The sequence below is a fragment of the Taudactylus pleione genome, unplaced genomic scaffold (genome assembly GCF_031769625.1).
Source record: "Taudactylus pleione unplaced genomic scaffold, aTauple2 ptg000760l, whole genome shotgun sequence".
NCBI classification, from domain to species: Eukaryota; Metazoa; Chordata; class Amphibia; order Anura; family Myobatrachidae; genus Taudactylus; species Taudactylus pleione.
Window position 1 is genome coordinate 340893 of NW_028285162.1, and position 19184 is coordinate 360076.

At 44.2% G+C, this 19184-nt stretch overlaps 1 protein-coding gene across 3 annotated transcripts in view; it reads left to right on the plus strand.

Annotated features, from left to right (window-relative positions):
• Positions 1-19184, plus strand: part of SNX9 (sorting nexin 9) — a 225173-nt gene that overhangs the window by 98728 nt on the left and 107261 nt on the right. For all 3 annotated transcript variants that reach the window (XM_088457395.1, XM_088457396.1, XM_088457397.1), the window contains exon 4: positions 2395-2502. In XM_088457395.1, the coding sequence (XP_088313521.1) occupies positions 2395-2502 (108 nt within the window). The remainder of the gene's footprint in view (positions 1-2394; positions 2503-19184) is intronic.

Genomic DNA, 19184 nt, shown 5'->3' on the forward strand with positions numbered 1-19184 from the left:
GGTGGTAAGTTTCCCGGTGCCCTCCTTTTCTCAGAAACACACCCATCCCCGCCCCCCCCCCCCCCCATGCCTTCGATCGCGAACTGAGAAAAACCGAAAAGAGGAATTTTGGAGGCGGAGTCCTGGTAGGGGGCGGGGCTACACTGCACTTTCTGAAGTCGGGGCCAGGAGGTGCAGCAACATAGATGGGAGAGAACTTGGAGGAGCTGCTGTTGCAGCCAGTCAAGTCACAGTGGCAGAGTTTAATGTAAGTGGGAGGGAGGACACTAATGTCTCAATGTATGACTGTATGTGACAAGTGTGTGACTGTATGTATGTGTGAGACTATGTGATGACTGTATGTATGTATGTGTGACTATGTGATGACTATGCATGTATGTGACTATATGCATGTACAGTATGTATGTGTGACTATGTGATGACTGTATGTATGTGTGTATCTACCCCTACTCAGGCCCCTCTACTACTACCACATTCATCACCTCCCCCAGCTGCCATGTTTTCTCAACATTATATGGTGGTCATTGCAATGCTCTGTGCATTATATGGCAGTCACTGTGACACACTGCATTATATGGAGGTCACTGTGACACACTGCATTTTATGGAGGTCACTGTGACACACTGCATTATATGGAGGTCACTGTGACACACTGCATAATATGGAGGTCACTGTGACACACTGCATTATATGGAGGTCATTGCAATGCTCTGTGCATTATATGGCAGTCACTGTGACACACTGCATTATATGGAGGTCACTGTGACACACTGCATTTTATGGAGGTCACTGTGACACACTGCATTATATGGAGGTCACTGTGACACACTGCATAATATGGAGGTCATTGCAATGCTCTGTGCATTATATGGCAGTCACTGTGACACACTGCATTATATGGAGGTCATTGCAATGCTCTGTGCATTATATGGCAGTCACTGTGACACACTGCATTATATGGAGGTCACTGTGACATACTTTGCATTATATGCTGTCCCTGTGATGCTCTCTGCGTTATATGGTAATCCCTGCTTATGCTCTGATTTATATGCGGTCCCTGCTATGAGCTCTGCATTATATGCATTTTCTGCTATTTTATCTGGTGGTCACTGATGATCACTGAATTATATGGTGGTCACTACAAAGCTCTGTGGGGTTGAGGTAGTGTAGTACAGGCAACAATACTTAGCCATTGAGTCTTGAGGCAGTAGAGTATGCAAGCTCCATTTAAAAGTGTAGATACCCCAGAACCACAGAAGAAATGCAGATGGCGCTGACATCTTAATGTAATGGGACTAAAAATGTTGTGTTCCCTCATCCTAACACTTTTCAATCTTAACAATGTTGACAGCTGTATCAAAGCTAGCCAAGGATGACTACTATCTACAGGGACGGAAGGGTGAGAGAAAGCCTAGCTTCATCCCTAATGTTGCGCCATTCATAAACACACGCCCATGTTTAATGTACATTTCATATTGGTGTGAATGGGGAGCACACCAGTGTCTTGTGGCTGCAGCACTAACCTAACAAGAAACACACCCCCTACTTTACCACCACTCCTGAGTAGCGCTTTACACCTTCTGCATGTCTAGCTACATCCCTGCCTGAACTTCTATATCCAATCTACTCCCACACTACCTGCTAAGGTGAAAGGGATCCAGCCATTGATTGGAAATTAATTACATTTCTTGCTGGCTGTCATAGTTGGGTGACTTTCGCAAACTCCTTGTATACTGATTACAGGAATGGTCCCTGCATTTTATACTAGTCACTGCAATAGTCCAAGTATTATATACATGTTACGAAAATGGTCCCTATATTCTATACCGGTCACTAGAATGTCCCCTATATTGCATATCAGTAACTAGAATGGTCCCTGCATTGTAGATCGGTCACGAGAATGGTCCCTGTATTGTATGTTGGTCACTAGAATGGTTCCTGCGTTGTACATCCATCACTAGAGTGCTGTGTGCATTTTGTAGGGGTCACTAGAATGGTCTCTGCTTTATCAGATTGGGCTGGTACTTGTATTTGTTTATAGCTCTTTGACATAACAATTTTCAACATTTAATGGCACATTCATTTAAAGCACTCCCACCTTATATATACCATACCTACAGAGGTTATTATCACGTGTCTTTGCTTATTTCAATGCGCTGGTAGAAAAGCTGGGCCACTTACTTGTGTCTGCCCCCCAGACTAGAGTTTGGATACCGACCAACAGGTGTCTGGATGCTGGCGTCGGGATTCTGTTCGCCGGGCATCCCAAGCTCTGGCATCCCATACCCAACCCACATATATATCGGCTTATCATTTCCATACTAGTTTCTTATTTGGCTGCCTGTCAGATTGGCGAATGCAATGAAAAATCAATCTACTAAATTTTTCTTCTAGTTGATGGCTGATGGTGCTGCCGGAAGCAATACTACTGCAGATTTGGCCTTTTTGGATTCTCTCTCTGCAATCACTGCTCAGAATGCCACAGCTAACAACGGTGAACAGGTATGTGTACTGGGTAATCCCCATCTAGACAAGTTATAGGGAAGGTTATGCACAGCTACTGCAGGGATCTGATTTGCTGAGAAGGGATGTCTCTGTTATGCTTTATGTGCAGTTGTAGATCAATAGTTCATAAATAAATATAAATATACCACTTCCTACTATACTTGTACATCTCGCTATGTTTAGTGAAATGAAACTACTTAATTGTACAAAAAGCATTTAATCTTAGTTGAGCTTTTTAATTAATAATTATAAGGAACAGGAGGACAGGAAAGTACTCTTTTGTTTTGGGGCACAATTTCAACATGAATTACTGTTATAAAAGATAACCTTTATTAATTATAGTTAACCACTTGCCTGGCACAGTCGTATCAGATACGACCATACCAGACTGGGCTTTACCTGCTATGGTCGTATCTGATACGACCAGTCAAAATGCCTACTGTGCGGCTGCGGGAAGCTGATCTTCCCGCAGCCGCCTATGTGAGAGGGACCTTCTGGTCCCTCTGCATCATTCGATACCCCCCTGTGTACCCCGATCACTGTGGCCAGCAGTGATCGGGCAGCGGGCGTGACCCCCCTCCCTGCGCGGCTGCCCTGCTGTGTCCCCGGCCTGGGCAGCCGGCGGGATCCCTACCTCCTTGTCCCCGCCGTGGCTTTCACTTATAGAAGCAGCAGCGGCGGCTTGTTAGCCGCTGCTGCTGCTCTGTTTCTACCGATGGCTCTCCCACCCGTTCCTTCACCGGCGATAGCTGCCGGTGACATAAGTACTACTGAAGCAGCAGCAGCGGCTACTGTCAGCCGCGGCTGCTGCTCTGTTCTCGGGCAGCCGGCGGCTCCCCTACCCCTTCCATCACCGGCGCTGGCTGCCGGTGACATCCGAGGTACAGAACCAGCAGCTGCGGCTCCTGTCAGCCGCAGCTGCTGCTCTGTCCCTGGGGAGCCGGAAGCTAGCCCACCTCGCCCAACTGTAAAAAAAATGTTTAGGGGCAGCAGCTGCATCGTCGGTGGCTACTACTCTGTCCCCGACCCATATCCGGCAGCACCCCACTTACTCCTCCCCCGGCCAGTTACCCAGCTCCCTGTCCCCGGCCCCTCCTCCTGGCTGGAACGCCGCCCCTGGCCCGATCACTGCTGGACACAGTGATCGGGCTTTGTAAATAAATAAAGAAAAAAAACCACTATATATATATATATATATATATATATTTAAGAAAAACAGCGGCACTCCGGGATTTGTAGAAGTCACATAAGTGTATTAAATTTTCCAACCTTTCGGGGCCGTAACGACCCTTGTAGAAGTCACATAAGTGTATTCAATTTTCCAACGTTTCGGGCCCGTAATGCCCCTTTGTCAAGGTATACCTTGACAAAGGGGCGTGACGGCCCCGAAATGTTGGAAAATTGAATACACTTATGTGACTTCTACAAATCCCGGAGTGCTGCTGGTTTTCTTTCTCATATTCTACGATTTATTCGGAGGGCATCCGGGTGCAATGATTTAAGGGGGAGAGTGCCGGACTGTATCACAAACTATATATATATATATATATATCTATATATCTATATAAATATATATATATATATATATATAAAAAATGAGAAGAATTGGCACTCACCAGGTAGCTGACAAGAAAATTGGTTTTTAATTACCCATCTTGAGGGAGAAAGTGCATAGAGCCATAAAGTGCAATAGTCATAGTCTACGTTTCGGTCCTATGTAGGACCTTCTTCAGGACATCACAGCAGACATGTTTCAGCTTGAAAACCAAAGACAGACTAAATACCACCACCACTAGCTGACATATATACCCACTTCCATTAGGTGGAACTCCACCCACGCAAAACACAATGTATGCTGGGACATAGTCACTGCATATTATAAACAACTAAACAAACATATCCCAGTCGACACTAAGATGATTTCCTTATTAGCAATGAGTCCCACCGCCCATAGAGCGTCGAGAACAACTTCCACATGGAATTAAACAACAGATATAAGAGAAAGAAAACGGCGCTATTACCGGAAGTTCCATGCGTTCCACAGCAGTGGGACGCATACCTACAACCGGAAGTCGCGCACAAATCATTGTCGGGAGTTAGTCAGCGCTATAGTTACAAATAGCGCTGACATTCTCATGGGGCTGTCATTATAATAGTGTCAGAGTGCCCAAAATGGGATCAACGTCATCTGCACATTCAGCAGCAAAAGTTTATTGCTCTAATGCCTTCAATGGCACATAAGGACCCAAACAATAGAGGGCATGCAGCACAACATATCTCAACAACACCCCCTGCTGGTCTGGAGGATAATACAACTACACACCACAGGGAATAAATGTTCAAAAGTGGGTTCTCATTTAAAAAAATATTATTAGCAATGCGTTGGTGTAGGTATATATGTCAGCATAAAACCAAACATTGAAAAAAATATATATTACAAAAATAATAATCAACAATAAAAAGTCATATATAAAGAAATGACCCTAAACAACATTAAATAAGGAAAAGGAAAAATAGGGACTCCCATAAATATATAGAAGCCCTCATTACAAAATACCATCATTACAAAAAACAACATCATTTCAAAAAAACATTAAGTGGATTGGATTCATTAAGTCCCTTTGGAACTAGAGTGTCTAACTCAAAAATCCATCTTGCTTCACGTTTACGTAAGGCAACATCCCGGTCACCACCTCTTCTCAAAGCAGGGATATGATCTATCATCATGCATTTCATACTAGACACTGAGTGCCCAAGTTGTAGAAAATGTAGTGCCACAGGTTTATCTGTTCTCTGTGTCTCTATCGCCATTCTGATGGATGAGCGATGATTCGCCATCCGTTCTCTGAAGGGTCTCTTCGTCATCCCGACATAATACAACCCACATGGGCAAACTAGGATGTAAATAATAAAGTCCATAAGACAATGTAATTTGTGTTTTATTTTTATCCTTCTGCCATTGTGCGGATGAACGAAAGTAGCTCCAGTCAATAAAGACCGACAAGTTGTACAGTCTGGACATCTGAAACATCCCATCTTCCGATTGTGCAGCCAAGTGTTCGTTTTTACTTCTGGTGTCATAGTTGGTCGCATTAAAAGATTACGAAGATTGGGACCACGTCGATAGGCACAAACCGGCGGCTTCTTGCCCAATGCTCCTAATTCACGATCTGACGTGATTATGGGCCAATGTTTACAAATAACTTTATTGGCATGATTAGAAGTTGCATCAAAGGTGCTTGTAAATAGCATCCTTGTCGGGTCCAATCTGGAATTTTCTGTCAGACCTGTCTGTGAGTGCCGTGTTCTTGCCTTAGATAAACATCTACGTAAAGTCATGTCTGAATAACCTCGTTCCAAAAATCGCTGGGTCATCCCCGCAATTAAAATAAAATTTTTATTTTACAAGCGTTACATTGATGATTTGTTTTTGATTTGGTTGGACTCTGAGGCTCAATTTATGGACATGGTCAATTTGTTGAATGAATTGGATTCCCCTATAAAATTTACTAGTCAAGTACATCATTGTGAGATCAATTTTCTGGATGTCACGATATATCGTGATGGCAACACTCTCGGCACCACCCTTTATAGGAAGGACACTGATCGCAATACCTTACTTTACTCTACGAGTCAACATCCAAGTCAATTAAAAGAAAGTCTACCAATTTCTCAATACTTACGTATCTTTAGGAACAATTCCTCAGTTTCCCAAGCAGAAACACAAATTGCGGGGATGACCCAGCGATTTTTGGAACGAGGTTATTCAGACATGACTTTACGTAGATGTTTATCTAAGGCAAGAACACGGCACTCACAGACAGGTCTGACAGAAAATTCCAGATTGGACCCGACAAGGATGCTATTTACAAGCACCTTTGATGCAACTTCTAATCATGCCAATAAAGTTATTTGTAAACATTGGCCCATAATCACGTCAGATCGTGAATTAGGAGCATTGGGCAAGAAGCCGCCGGTTTGTGCCTATCGACGTGGTCCCAATCTTCGTAATCTTTTAATGCGACCAACTATGACACCAGAAGTAAAAACGAACACTTGGCTGCACAATCGGAAGATGGGATGTTTCAGATGTCCAGACTGTACAACTTGTCGGTCTTTATTGACTGGAGCTACTTTCGTTCATCCGCACAATGGCAGAAGGATAAAAATAAAACACAAATTACATTGTCTTATGGACTTTATTATTTACATCCTAGTTTGCCCATGTGGGTTGTATTATGTCGGGATGACGAAGAGACCCTTCAGAGAACGGATGGCGAATCATCGCTCATCCATCAGAATGGCGATAGAGACACAGAGAACAGATAAACCTGTGGCACTACATTTTCTACAACTTGGGCACTCAGTGTCTAGTATGAAATGCATGATGATAGATCATATCCCTGCTTTGAGAAGAGGTGGTGACCGGGATGTTGCCTTACGTAAACGTGAAGCAAGATGGATTTTTGAGTTAGACACTCTAGTTCCAAAGGGACTTAATGAATCCAATCCACTTAATGTTTTTTTGAAATGATGTTGTTTTTTGTAATGATGGTATTTTGTAATGAGGGCTTCTATATATTTATGGGAGTCCCTATTTTTCCTTTTCCTTATTTAATGTTGTTTAGGGTCATTTCTTTATATATGACTTTTTATTGTTGATTATTATTTTTGTAATATATATTTTTTTCAATGTTTGGTTTTATGCTGACATATATACCTACACCAACGCATTGCTAATAATATTTTTTTAAATGAGAACCCACTTTTGAACATTTATTCCCTGTGGTGTGTAGTTGTATTATCCTCCAGACCAGCAGGGGGTGTTGTTGAGATATGTTGTGCTGCATGCCCTCTATTGTTTGGGTCCTTATGTGCCATTGAAGGCATTAGAGCAATAAACTTTTGCTGCTGAATGTGCAGATGACGTTGATCCCATTTTGGGCACTCTGACACTATTATAATGACAGCCCCATGAGAATGTCAGCGCTATTTGTAACTATAGCGCTGACTAACTCCCGACAATGATTTGTGCGCGACTTCCGGTTGTAGGTATGCGTCCCACTGCTGTGGAACGCATGGAACTTCCGGTAATAGCGCCGTTTTCTTTCTCTTATATCTGTTGTTTAATTCCATGTGGAAGTTGTTCTCGACGCTCTATGGGCGGTGGGACTCATTGCTAATAAGGAAATCATCTTAGTGTCGACTGGGATATGTTTGTTTAGTTGTTTATAATATGCAGTGACTATGTCCCAGCATACATTGTGTTTTGCGTGGGTGGAGTTCCACCTAATGGAAGTGGGTATATATGTCAGCTAGTGGTGGTGGTATTTAGTCTGTCTTTGGTTTTCAAGCTGAAACATGTCTGCTGTGATGTTCTGAAGAAGGTCCTACATAGGACCGAAACGTAGACTATGACTATTGCACTTTATGGCTCTATGCACTTTCTCCCTCAAGATGGGTAATTAAAAACCAATTTTCTTGTCAGCTACCTGGTGAGTGCCAATTCTTCTCATTTTTTATATTTCATGGGCTGTTTTGTCCTTAATTGAGCACCCCCAAGTTGATTCTGGTGCTGCAAGTGCGGACACTCTGTATGGTTATATATATATATATATATATATATCTATATATCTATATATCTATATATATATATATATATATCTATATATATATATATATCTATATATATCTATATATATATATATATATATATATATATATATCTATATATATATATATATCTATCTATATATATCTATATATCTATATATATATCTATATATCTATATATATCTATATATATATCTATATATCTAGCGCAGGTGCTGATTAGAAACCTATATAATAAATATGCACGAGTCTGCGTGATTTCTCAAGAATTCTTCATACATATATATATGAGGGCAGAGAATACACCTCCAATTAACATAGTACAACAAATGCAGACTGAGATGAGAGAGGACATAGACTATACATGTATTATATTTTATCAGGTATAAGTAGTAAAGAAAGTGAAAAAATTACCACTCTCTGTTAGTAAGAGGATATTTGGCTGCTGTGTCCTATGTACATATGTAGTGAATGGTGCATGAGCGGACCCACCACATATACTATAAGGGTATAACACAGTTACTGACATCTACTGTTCTCCCCCTATACCCACTGTGAGTCTGATGTATCAGTGCAGGCTTACTGGTGGGGCAGTGGGACAATGAGAGTGACTGAGACGATATTACCAGATAATAGAGATGAGGCAGTGGTGTCAATTAATGCTGCTGCCTGGTTTGTGAGAGAGATCTCTCAGTGAATATCTGGTGAGCGATCACCAACATCCATGCTGCACCAGAAGGAAGAGAGAGGGAGAAAAAGTTGATCTGCAGTGTACGCTGTCACCCACTGATATAGCAAGACAGCGCAGAGGGAACAGTAAATGAGGCGGTGCAGACAGACAGTCATGAAAGATAAAGAATACCTGATACTTTGGTATGTTGTGGAGGTGGTATGTTCCGGAGAGAATCTCCCCCTGCACACCGGAGGCTCCCGTCAAGACACGCATTTCACCTAACTGATGGCATTTTCAATTGAGCAATTCATTAATAATTATATCAGATTGTTGCCATTAATCAGTAAAAAAGTTTGCTTTTTCTAAAAAAAAACAAAAAAAAACACTAATGCTTATAGGGGTATTCAATATGAGTGCGGTAACATCGTTTTTTGCGTTAATATCGCACTTTTTAACGTTTTTGCGTTAATATCACTTGTTTTAGTTTTACACCGTATTCAATTTCAAAGACTTATCGCAGTTTTGAAAAGTCTTTGATAAAAAACGGTGATAACTTTTCACCATTGAATAGGTGTCGAAAAAAAGTGCAGAATTGGGGTTTAGGGGTGCAGGCTTAATAAAAATAGCCTGCACCCCTGAGATTGACATTTAAAAAAGAACTGTGTCAAAAAAAGTTTTAAAAAAAAAATAGGGACACCCCAAAAAATTAATAAAAAACTTGGGGTGCAAAAAAAAATGGGAAAAAATTGTTAAACAATAGGGAAATAGGTTCAGGGCTATTCTGCAAGTATGCGGCAGGTGTTTTCTAGAATAGAATTATAGCGGCAGGTGCACAAATGCAGAATTTAAAAAAACTGACTTTAGGGACTTAAAAATATGCTAGTACCCATTTTCATGTACCCCAAATTTGATGGGACCACTTAAAAAAATGAAAAAAATAACCTAAGTGCTCTTCTGCATCACTTGTCGGAAAAAAAACACCTGCTGCGGCTATTTAAATCCCTGACTTTCAATTAAAGGCTAGTCCTTTTTCTTTTTTCTTTTTTTGCGTAACCCAGTGATTCCCAAACTTTTTGAATCACGGCGCCTTAGAGTATTGTTTTCACGGCACCCCTAAGTTTAAGTTTGTTATTGAGAACTTCAGAAAAAAAATCTAGTAAAATAGTAAAGTGAAGTAAATTGTGCTTACTTGTCATCCTTAGGTTCAGTTATGAGGTGATGGACAGGTTTGCGCTTCTGCTTGTTCACATATTTACATTACATTGACCATAAATAATTTGATTTGGTGCTGGAGCACCAACCTGAGGCACCCCTGCAGGTGTCCCATGGCACCCCAGGGTGCCGTGGCGCACAGTTCGGGAACCACTGGCGTAGCCTGTAGGTGCAACCATTTTCATTGCTGTAGCTGTAACAGTTACATCTGTTGGCTAAAAAGGCACTGAACTTAATTTAAAAAACTTTCTGAGAAGGAACAATAAAATAAATTCAGTATTCTCATCAGTTAAAGTGCAGCTCTGCCAAAGCATCATAGTGGCAGCCATTTTGTGGCGAATAGTCAGAATCCATTAGGAACCTGTGATGCCACTCGTTATTCAATAGGCTCTTGTAACAAAGTAGCTGACCCCACTGTGTGTAGACACCAGATATATTTCTCCTTGATCCACTAGGGGACACTGAAGGCTAAAGACCGTGGGGTACAGACGGTGCTGAGTGGGAGCTTAGCACTTTAAAATTTAAGAAGTGTGACTAGCTCCTCCCCCTCTATACCCCCCTACAAGCCTCAGTCTCAGTTCGTGCCCGAGGGGAGCTGGATGTGTTTACACTCCTCAGGTTTTTGTTATTAGTTAGAAGCGCTGCTGCACTGAAGTTAGAAGATTCATTGAGGACAGACAGACAGTAGCTGCACTGTGTCTGCAACGATGGAGCTGCCGGGGGGACCCGCTCAAAAGTGCATGCACGTAGCCTGGGGTCCCCGACTGCTTAGGCCACTGCCTGCACAAAGGGGGTGCCACATGCCGCTGCTTGCAGCGCGCATACGGAACCCCATCAGTCATTACCGCTGCCGGCAACAAGAGCAGCTCTATAAGTACTACCTGGCTCCCCGACTAGCTGGATAGCCAGGTTATTATCTTAAAGGGAGGTATAGTTAGCAACAAGGCTGCTCCGACTAGCAGAGCAGCCAAACGACAGACAGTATAAGTGTATAGCTGTGGCTCAACAGGTTGAGCACACAGCTTTATGGACATAGCACGCTTATAGTTAAGTTTAAGCGCCATAGCGCGGGGCGTAGCTTAGCTCGGGAGCCCTGCTCCTTCCTCCCAGCAGCCCCAGCGCTTCTCTGGAAGTGTGCTGGCGGCCATTAAACGGAGGGACACTGCCTGCTGTATGAGATAAAAGCTGCTGCAGAGAAACTGGTAGCCTAACCTGAACTGTAAGTACACAGTGGGGTTTAGGCTGGTCAGGAGAACATTTAAGTATCTGTGATTACTTTCTTCTATGCCTAGCGTTTTCTGGCACTGCTAGGAGCGCTATTTGGGCAAGTGTGGCTTTCTCCTGCCTCTTTGTATCCCAGTTTCTTCTTTTTCACTACACTTTACTGTTGTGTGTGTGGTGGGGGTCTGTATGTAACATGAAGCTCTACGGCGTCTCCACGATTATTTACCTGCAAATATTGTGCAGATTAGTTTACACAGGGGCATCATTTAACTCCCTATGATGTAACACAGATGGTGTGGTGGTTGGCATTGCTGCGTTGCAGCACTGGGGTTTGGTAACCCACTGCGGCTCTAGCTGTGTGGAGTTTGTGTGTTCTCCCTGTGAAAATTGGATCCTGGACAATCTTCAGGGATGTCAGATTCGCCATCTTGTATGGCGCAGGTGGCACTTACAAAGCATATGAGCCTTGGGCAATTGGCTGACGGGATAAAAAAATAAGCTGCTGTTAAGGAGTTTTTTTTATTAGCATAACATATAGGTGAAGCTACATCTTTCCTTGGAGATGTTTGCCTTATCACCTACAGGAGGTGATTTCGGCGTGTAGAACTTATGCAATGGCTTCTCTCTGCTGAGCTGTAGGCTTCTCAGGAAGATAGAGGGGTTTCGAGGTCAGTATCTCTAAAAGCATCCCAAATCCTTGGGATCTCAAAACCATGGATATTTCCCGTACCACTAAACAGTGTCAAATGGGATAGAGGCTTTATTTTCTGCAATCCGCCAGGTATTGCAGATACAGGAGGAGGACACTAGTCCTGCTCCACAATATTTCTTTATAAAGAAATAAAAGACAAGCTTTTGCATTTCCAGTTTCAGTAAAGCTTGATTATGTTCTGATGTCCGCTTGAGTACATCCGGATAAACAAGTTTCAGATGTCCAGGCGTTTACTATCTTTTTCTCTTTTTCATGCATTGCAGTTAATCTTTTGAGAATTTCAGTACAGTAGATCCATCGGTTTCGCTACCGGTTCCTGGGTGTTTTAAAGACATCGGAGAGGAATTTCAAGTATACTCTCAAGTCCATTTGTATAGCTGCAGGTGTGCTACTGCGTCCTGTCATTGTAAACTGCTAAAGGCGGATGCAGAATCGAAAAAAGCTGTGAAAACATTCGCGGATAGTGTATTACTTGCAGTGGACCTAGATAAATGGATTTCTCAAGCTACTGGAGGTAAATTCTTGTATATTCCATCTGCGGCTCCTCCCGCTAGAAGTTCTTACTCAGGACCCTCGTTTCAGTCCTTTAGTGCTCCGGCTTGTTCACGGAACCATCAACTTCCCGTGGTTCCGGAGGTCGGGGCAGTCGCAACATTATTTACTCAACATGAGTCCACTACTAAGCCTGGTACATGATGGGCTTTACTCTCATCTGGGGTCCCCAGAGTGGGGAGCGAGTCTAGCCAGGGCCCCAGGAGAGGTACCAGACTGCACTCGGACATCAGGGGACAGGTAAGGCGGGTCGCCGCTTGCGGTGAGGCAACCGATATTTCCGGTCTCAGAGGTGGCTGAGTGATGACGCAGGCTCCGGCCATCACGGTCCACTGGACCACCAGGGACACTTGGTTCGGGAAACCAGCATCCGAGAGGTTAAAAATAGGCCAGGGAAGACAGCTTCCCTGTTTAAACGGCTCCTCCCCTCAGCTCAGCGCGCCTTTCCACTGCGCTCTGGCTTCCCTGAGCTACTCTCCTCCTCCGGACACGTCCCCTTTGAGGTCGACGGCGTCCTTTTTCTTCATGGTACAGTCGCAGTTCTCCCAGGACAATGTGTGATCCAGTCCCCCTGCATACCTCTCCCCAGGGTCAGCGTATGTAGCACTATGTCGTACCAGACACTGCTTCTGTGTAATTGAGTATAGTGCCGCTTTGCAGCGTCTTTCCTGCATTGTATGTGACTTATGCTAGCGCTATCTGTGTCCTTTTCTGTCAGCTCATGGCTATACCCTTTCTTTCATACTACCCTAATACAGGTGTTGTTAGGGTGTAAGGATATTGAATTAGAACCTCTATACACTCCTGCCTATACCTTCTAATATCCTGCCTATACCTTCTAATATCCTGCCTATAAACCTCTAAGGATGACGCTATTTTGCGTACGCAGTCATATAGTAAATAAAGTCTCCAGACCTTTTACCTGTGGTTCCAAAGCACAAAGTGGTATTTCAAGTAAAAGTACAGTCAGTTACACGCTATGATCTAAGTACAATTTAGCACAAAGAACTATAGAGACCCAAGTACAGTTATACATACGCAGCGCTCTGGGCCAGATGTAGGTTTCAGCAAGAAACCCCGTCTATCAGCATTCAGCAAGAAGACTCAGACTGGGGGTCACAACACACACGTTTATACTCTCACAGAAACAGACAACACAATAGAGAGGCTTGTCGCTGATGCCATTGGTCCCCAGGAGGATGCATCTGTTGCAGAGCATTTAACAGGTTGATTCACATAGACACAGTCCAGCCTCTAACAACTGGTTGTCTCTGGTTTCGTGTTAATGCACATCCTAACAGTTGGTCATATAATGTACATTTCGGTGCTTTAAGTCTCTGCGGTCCATAAGTTGAGAATGCATGTTGCGATCTTCACACTGACGATATCAAAATGCTGTTGAAAGAGTGCAGATCAGTATAATATCAAACATGACTTATCATGTATTAAACCTTAGCTACCAAATAACCTTTATTTCTCAGCAATTATAATAAATGAACAAACTTGAATCTTATACTTTAAAGCTTATGAGACCTTTTATGTGAATATGTACTGTGTAAGTATTTGGGGTTTGATATAAAGATGCTAGTTAACTTGGGGCAGATGCGTGCGCATGAAGCTAATAAATAGCGCAGTTGTGCGTATTAATGTATGTATGAAAAATGGTGAAAGATGTAATCGCATGATGCTAATAGTAATATCGCCATATGTACTTAAGTGTGAGTTTACCTAAAATGGCGCTTGGGCGGCCATTCGCAAAATGGCATCTTGTGATCTAATTTTCTAAAATGGTGTCTTGCGGCCAGTCGCAAGATAGCGTCTTTACGATCTAATTTTAAGCTGATCTTGTCTCAGCCAATTATCCAGCTTCGACAGGTGGCTCATACCTGAACATATATATATATATATATATATAATTACAATATTTGTGAGGTCTGTCACATACTGTGTATGCGCTGTGCCATATTTAGGCAACAGGTTACTACAGCTTATCTAAGCATAAGGCAGGACTAGTATATTGCTCCCTGCAAGTATTTATACATACTCGTGGTTGCTTTGTACTCAATGCCAAATTGTGCGTCATTTTTCAGTGAGGAGGATGGGAGGAGGATGTGTGAGGTGTTATAAAACCCGCAATACACCTCCATCTCCCCCTGACATTACAGTACAGGAGCCCCCTTGGGCGGCTTTTTCTCAGATGCTGGCCTCCATTGTGGACCGCCTGGTGGTCCCGGCTGTTTTTCCTCCTATAGTACTACCACAGAAGCCCGTCCCTCCCTCACAGGGACTACCACTGATTATGCAGACCTCTCCTGTACCACAGCAGGCAGTCATTCCCACAATGGGATTACCACAGGGTGGACCTCCACCATGGGTGGATGTTTTCTCTACCTCAGTGCAGAGTCTGGCAGCGACCTCTACAGCTCTCCTGACCATGTTGCAGAGTGAGAAGCCCATTATACCAGCTAAGCGTCCTGTGTTGTCATCTCAGTCCACACAGCTATCAGAGTCTGAGATGTCTTCTGATGATGGAGAGGTGGCTGATGCCTATAACCCTGACTCCCCTTGGCAAGAGCTGGAGCCTAAGTCAAGGATTAATATTCCTGCCTTGGTGCGTGTGGTCAGATCCGTATTGGTTATAGAGGATGACGAGCCAGCCCCTAAATCCAAACACCCCCTGTTTAAACAGTTTAAGGTGACTTCGGCAGTATTCCCTCTGTCAGGTCAGCTGATGGATCACATGGCTGATGCCTGGTAAGAGGTGTCAACCTCAGAAATGTTTGACCTTCTGTTACCCATTTCCTGAGGCTCATTGTAAGAAGTGGGAATCACCCCCTGCAGTTGATGAACACGTTACACAGTTAATTAAAAGTGCAACGTTACCTATGCCTACCATTTCTTCCTTGAAGGATCCTACGGATAGGAAGGTGGAAACTTGCCTAAAGTCTATATACTCTTTCAGGAGCTGTTGCCTGCCCGTCCATGGCTATCTCCTGGGTAGCTAAGGCTATAGAGAGTTGGGCCGATACACTTGAGGACTCCTTCTCCTTGGAAGCTCCAGAGAATCAGGTGTTACTGGACTGCCATATGCGACTGCATATATTGGTGAGGCCGCTCTGGATGCTATTCTACTGACATCTAGGGTCTCGACCACAGCCGTCTCTGTTCGCCGTTCCCTGTGGCTACGCTATTGGAGCCTGATGCCGATTCTAAGAAAGGCCTGGAGGCCTTATCCTATAATGGGGAGATTTTATTTGGTGCAGACCTGGACAAGATTGTTGACACGTTGGCCAAATCCAAATCTACATTTCTGTCCTTAGCATCTGCTCCTGCAAAGTCTGGAAGCTCCTCCTTTAGGTCCTTTCGTTCCCAAGGAAAATCCAAAGGACTGGATTCTCCTAACAATGGACGCCAGTCTCCGGGGATGGGGCGCAGTGACTGGTACACACTTCTTTTAGTGCCGGTAGACAACAGTAGAGGCATCCCTGCCAATCAACATATTGGAACTTTCGGCTGTTTACAGGGCCCTCATGATGGCAAAGCACATTCTTCACAGAAAGCCCGTGCAGGTTCAGTCTGACAACGTCACCACAGTGGCTTACGTCAACCATCAAGGAGGCACTCGAAGTCGGGCTGCAATGACAGAAGTGTCACGCATTCTGAAATGGGCAGAATCTCATCTCAAGGATATTTCGGCAGTGTTCATTCTGGGGAATTGGGAAGCGGACTTCCTCAGCCGTCACGACGTGCATCCAGGGGAATGGTCTCTTCACCAAGAGGTGTGTCAACTCCTAGTGGACAAATGGGGTGTACCAGAGGTGGACCTCATAGCCTCTTGACACAATCACAAGTTACCACTGTACGGGTCCAGAACAAGAGATGCCGAAGCAAGCCTGATGGATGCTCTGTCAGTAAAATGGACCTTCCCTTTTGCGTACCTATTTCCTCCAGTCTCCCTGCTTCCTCATGTTTTTCAGGAGTTCAAGTAAGATGGAGGCACTGTGCTGCTGGTGGCTCCAACTTGGCCCAAACGTCATTGGTACTCAGATCTTCGGAGTCTCTCCATCGACACTTCATTTCATGCTGCCTCCACATCTGGAGTTGTCTCAGGGTCCTTGCCTTTACCCGGGCCTGGACTGTCTGTCTTTGACGGTGTGGCTCTTGAGACAGCCCTCCTAAGATCCAAAGGATTCTCTACATATTTCCAAGAGATTACGGCCCTCAGGTGTTTTGAATTTCCAGAATCCTGACATTCCTTTTAACGGGATTGGACCTCGGCCTACGCCTGGCCTCGTTAAGAGTGCATGTCTCTGCACTGTCATTGTGGTTCCAACGTAGAATTGCTCCGCTTCCGGATATCCACACTTTCCTCCAGGGTGTCCTCCCTCCGAATTCAACCTCCCTTTGGCCCCCCCAGTGGCTCCTTGGGATTTGGTAGTAGTTCTTCGGGCCCTCCAGGGTCCTCCAATTGAACCACTAGATTCAGTGAAACTTAAGTGGTTAACTGCTAAGACTTTTTTTTATTTCTTCTGGCTATTGCATCTGCCAGGAGGGTGTCAAAATTGGGAGCACTCTTCGGTCGTCCTCCTTTTCTGATATTTCACCAGAACAGGGCGGAGCTTCGTACTCGCCCTGAGTTCCTTCCTAAGGTTGTTTCTAGTTTCCATATTAATCAGGAAATTATAGTACCGGCCTGTCTATCACCAGACCTCTTGGCAGGTGAGGCCTCATTGGATGTGGTCCGCGTCCTCAGGATTTATGTGGACTGTACCAGTTCTCTTCGGAAATCAGACTCCTTGTTTGTGCTCTATGGATTTCAGAAGAAGGGATGGCCAGCCAATAAACAAACATTGGCTGGATGGCTTCCTATGACTATCTCAGAAGCTTACACGCAGGCAGGCCTGACTGTTCCGACTTCTGTTAAGGCTCATTCTACTCGATCTGTGTGTCCCTCGTGGGCAGCTCGCCTTGGCTGTTCAGCTTTGTAAGGCGGCCATGTGCTCTTCTGTCCAGACCTTTCTAATGTTCTATGCATTTGATGCCTTCGTCTCTCAGGACGCTTCCTTTGGGCGCCGGATTCTCCTCTCAGCACAGGGGCGTCCCCACCATTAAAAAGTCTCCCTCTGGAGCCTATGTACCCTGAAGAAGAAAGTGAGAGTTATGGTAAAAACTTACCTTTGTTAACTCTTTCTTCGAAGTCCATAGAGTCCACAGTGCACCCGCCCTGACGCACCTGGCTTCATATGGGCTATCATATTGGTCACTGGTTTCCCGTTTCCTTCTCTGCGAGTGTGATTCTTCAGTGTTCCAGTCTTCCTTTTCTCTTATCCTCCTTCGGCCTTTGGCTTTTTACCAACTGAGGTGCCTCTGGCTCGGTGGCGGGGTATAGGGAGAGTAGACCCAGTGCATCCTGGGAGCTGAAAGCTCTAACTGCGTGGTGCCCGGTTTGGTTCTCATCACCTACACCCCAAGGTTTCCCTGTGGACCCTATGGACTTCGAAGAAAGAGAGTTAACAAAGGTAAGTTCTTACCATAACTCTTATTTTTATATTTATTATTAAAGTGAGAATTTTAAAGTAAACTTGTAAGGTAAATGGGAGTACTCCCCTAAACAATCCTCATTTTACCTGCCTCCCCTTCTACCCAGAAGGAGGCTTCGCTTGGTTAGAAGTACCATTTTGAGTGGAGTTTTTGTCAATGTCATACAGTGTATAAAATAATGGAAAATAATGCTGGCCTTAACTGTACGCATAAATAATTTGTATTAGGATTTTCTAGACTTTAACTTGGAGTGGACAAATAATTTTTCAAAACTTCATTAACAGAGTCCAATATTTGTTTAAGTTTAACTTGTGTTACATGTTAATTGTTAAAGATTTAGAATGTGGGGGACGTGGCCTGTCTGTTGAGCTGAGTAGATGCACTCCTAATGAGCTCTTGGCCAAAACCTGATCAAATACACCTTTTTTGATCCTGGTTGTGATCCAAAAGGCAAATAGGATACAGCCTACACATATTAGAATCTGCTGGGGTGCCTGAGACCTGGACTGTGAGCTTGGGTTGGACCCACTGGCCCTCTGCAACCTGAGACCTACTCGCTCCAGGAAGCCGGGAGCTCAATTAGAGGTGTGACCGGCCGGACCTCCTCGCCGCTGACCGTGATTAGAGGCAGTTCTCCCTCTTCTTCCTACAGCCCTCTGGAAATCTCCAAGAGCCGCAACCCAACTGGCGGACTTTGCGACCGTGCCTTTTACAGGTACGGATTCTCTCTTCACTGGGACGCTATCTGTGGTCTCCTTGGGCATCCCTATCCAGGCTGCTTTGCCTGACTGGGCTCTCGCAACCCCACTCCCCTCCTGATCGGGCCTGGTGACTGTCTCCCGAGACCCGGGACTTCCTGGCCTACCTCTCTGATAGACGCCTCAGTTTTCTCAAGCTAGACCTCCTATTTACCTATCTGCATCATGTCTCAAAAGCCAAAAAAAGCAACGCAGAACTCATCTACTAACTTTTTTGGCTCCAAAAGTAAATCTACCCCGTTGTCGTCTGATCATCTGGACGCTTCCAGCTTGTCACCGCCAAGAGAGGCTGAATCTGTAATTGATCCACAAATACAAACGGTTATGGTCAATCTTTTGGAGGGCATCAAAACCGCTTTTGCTCAGGAACTTGCCAAGGCGGTCAACGACTTTA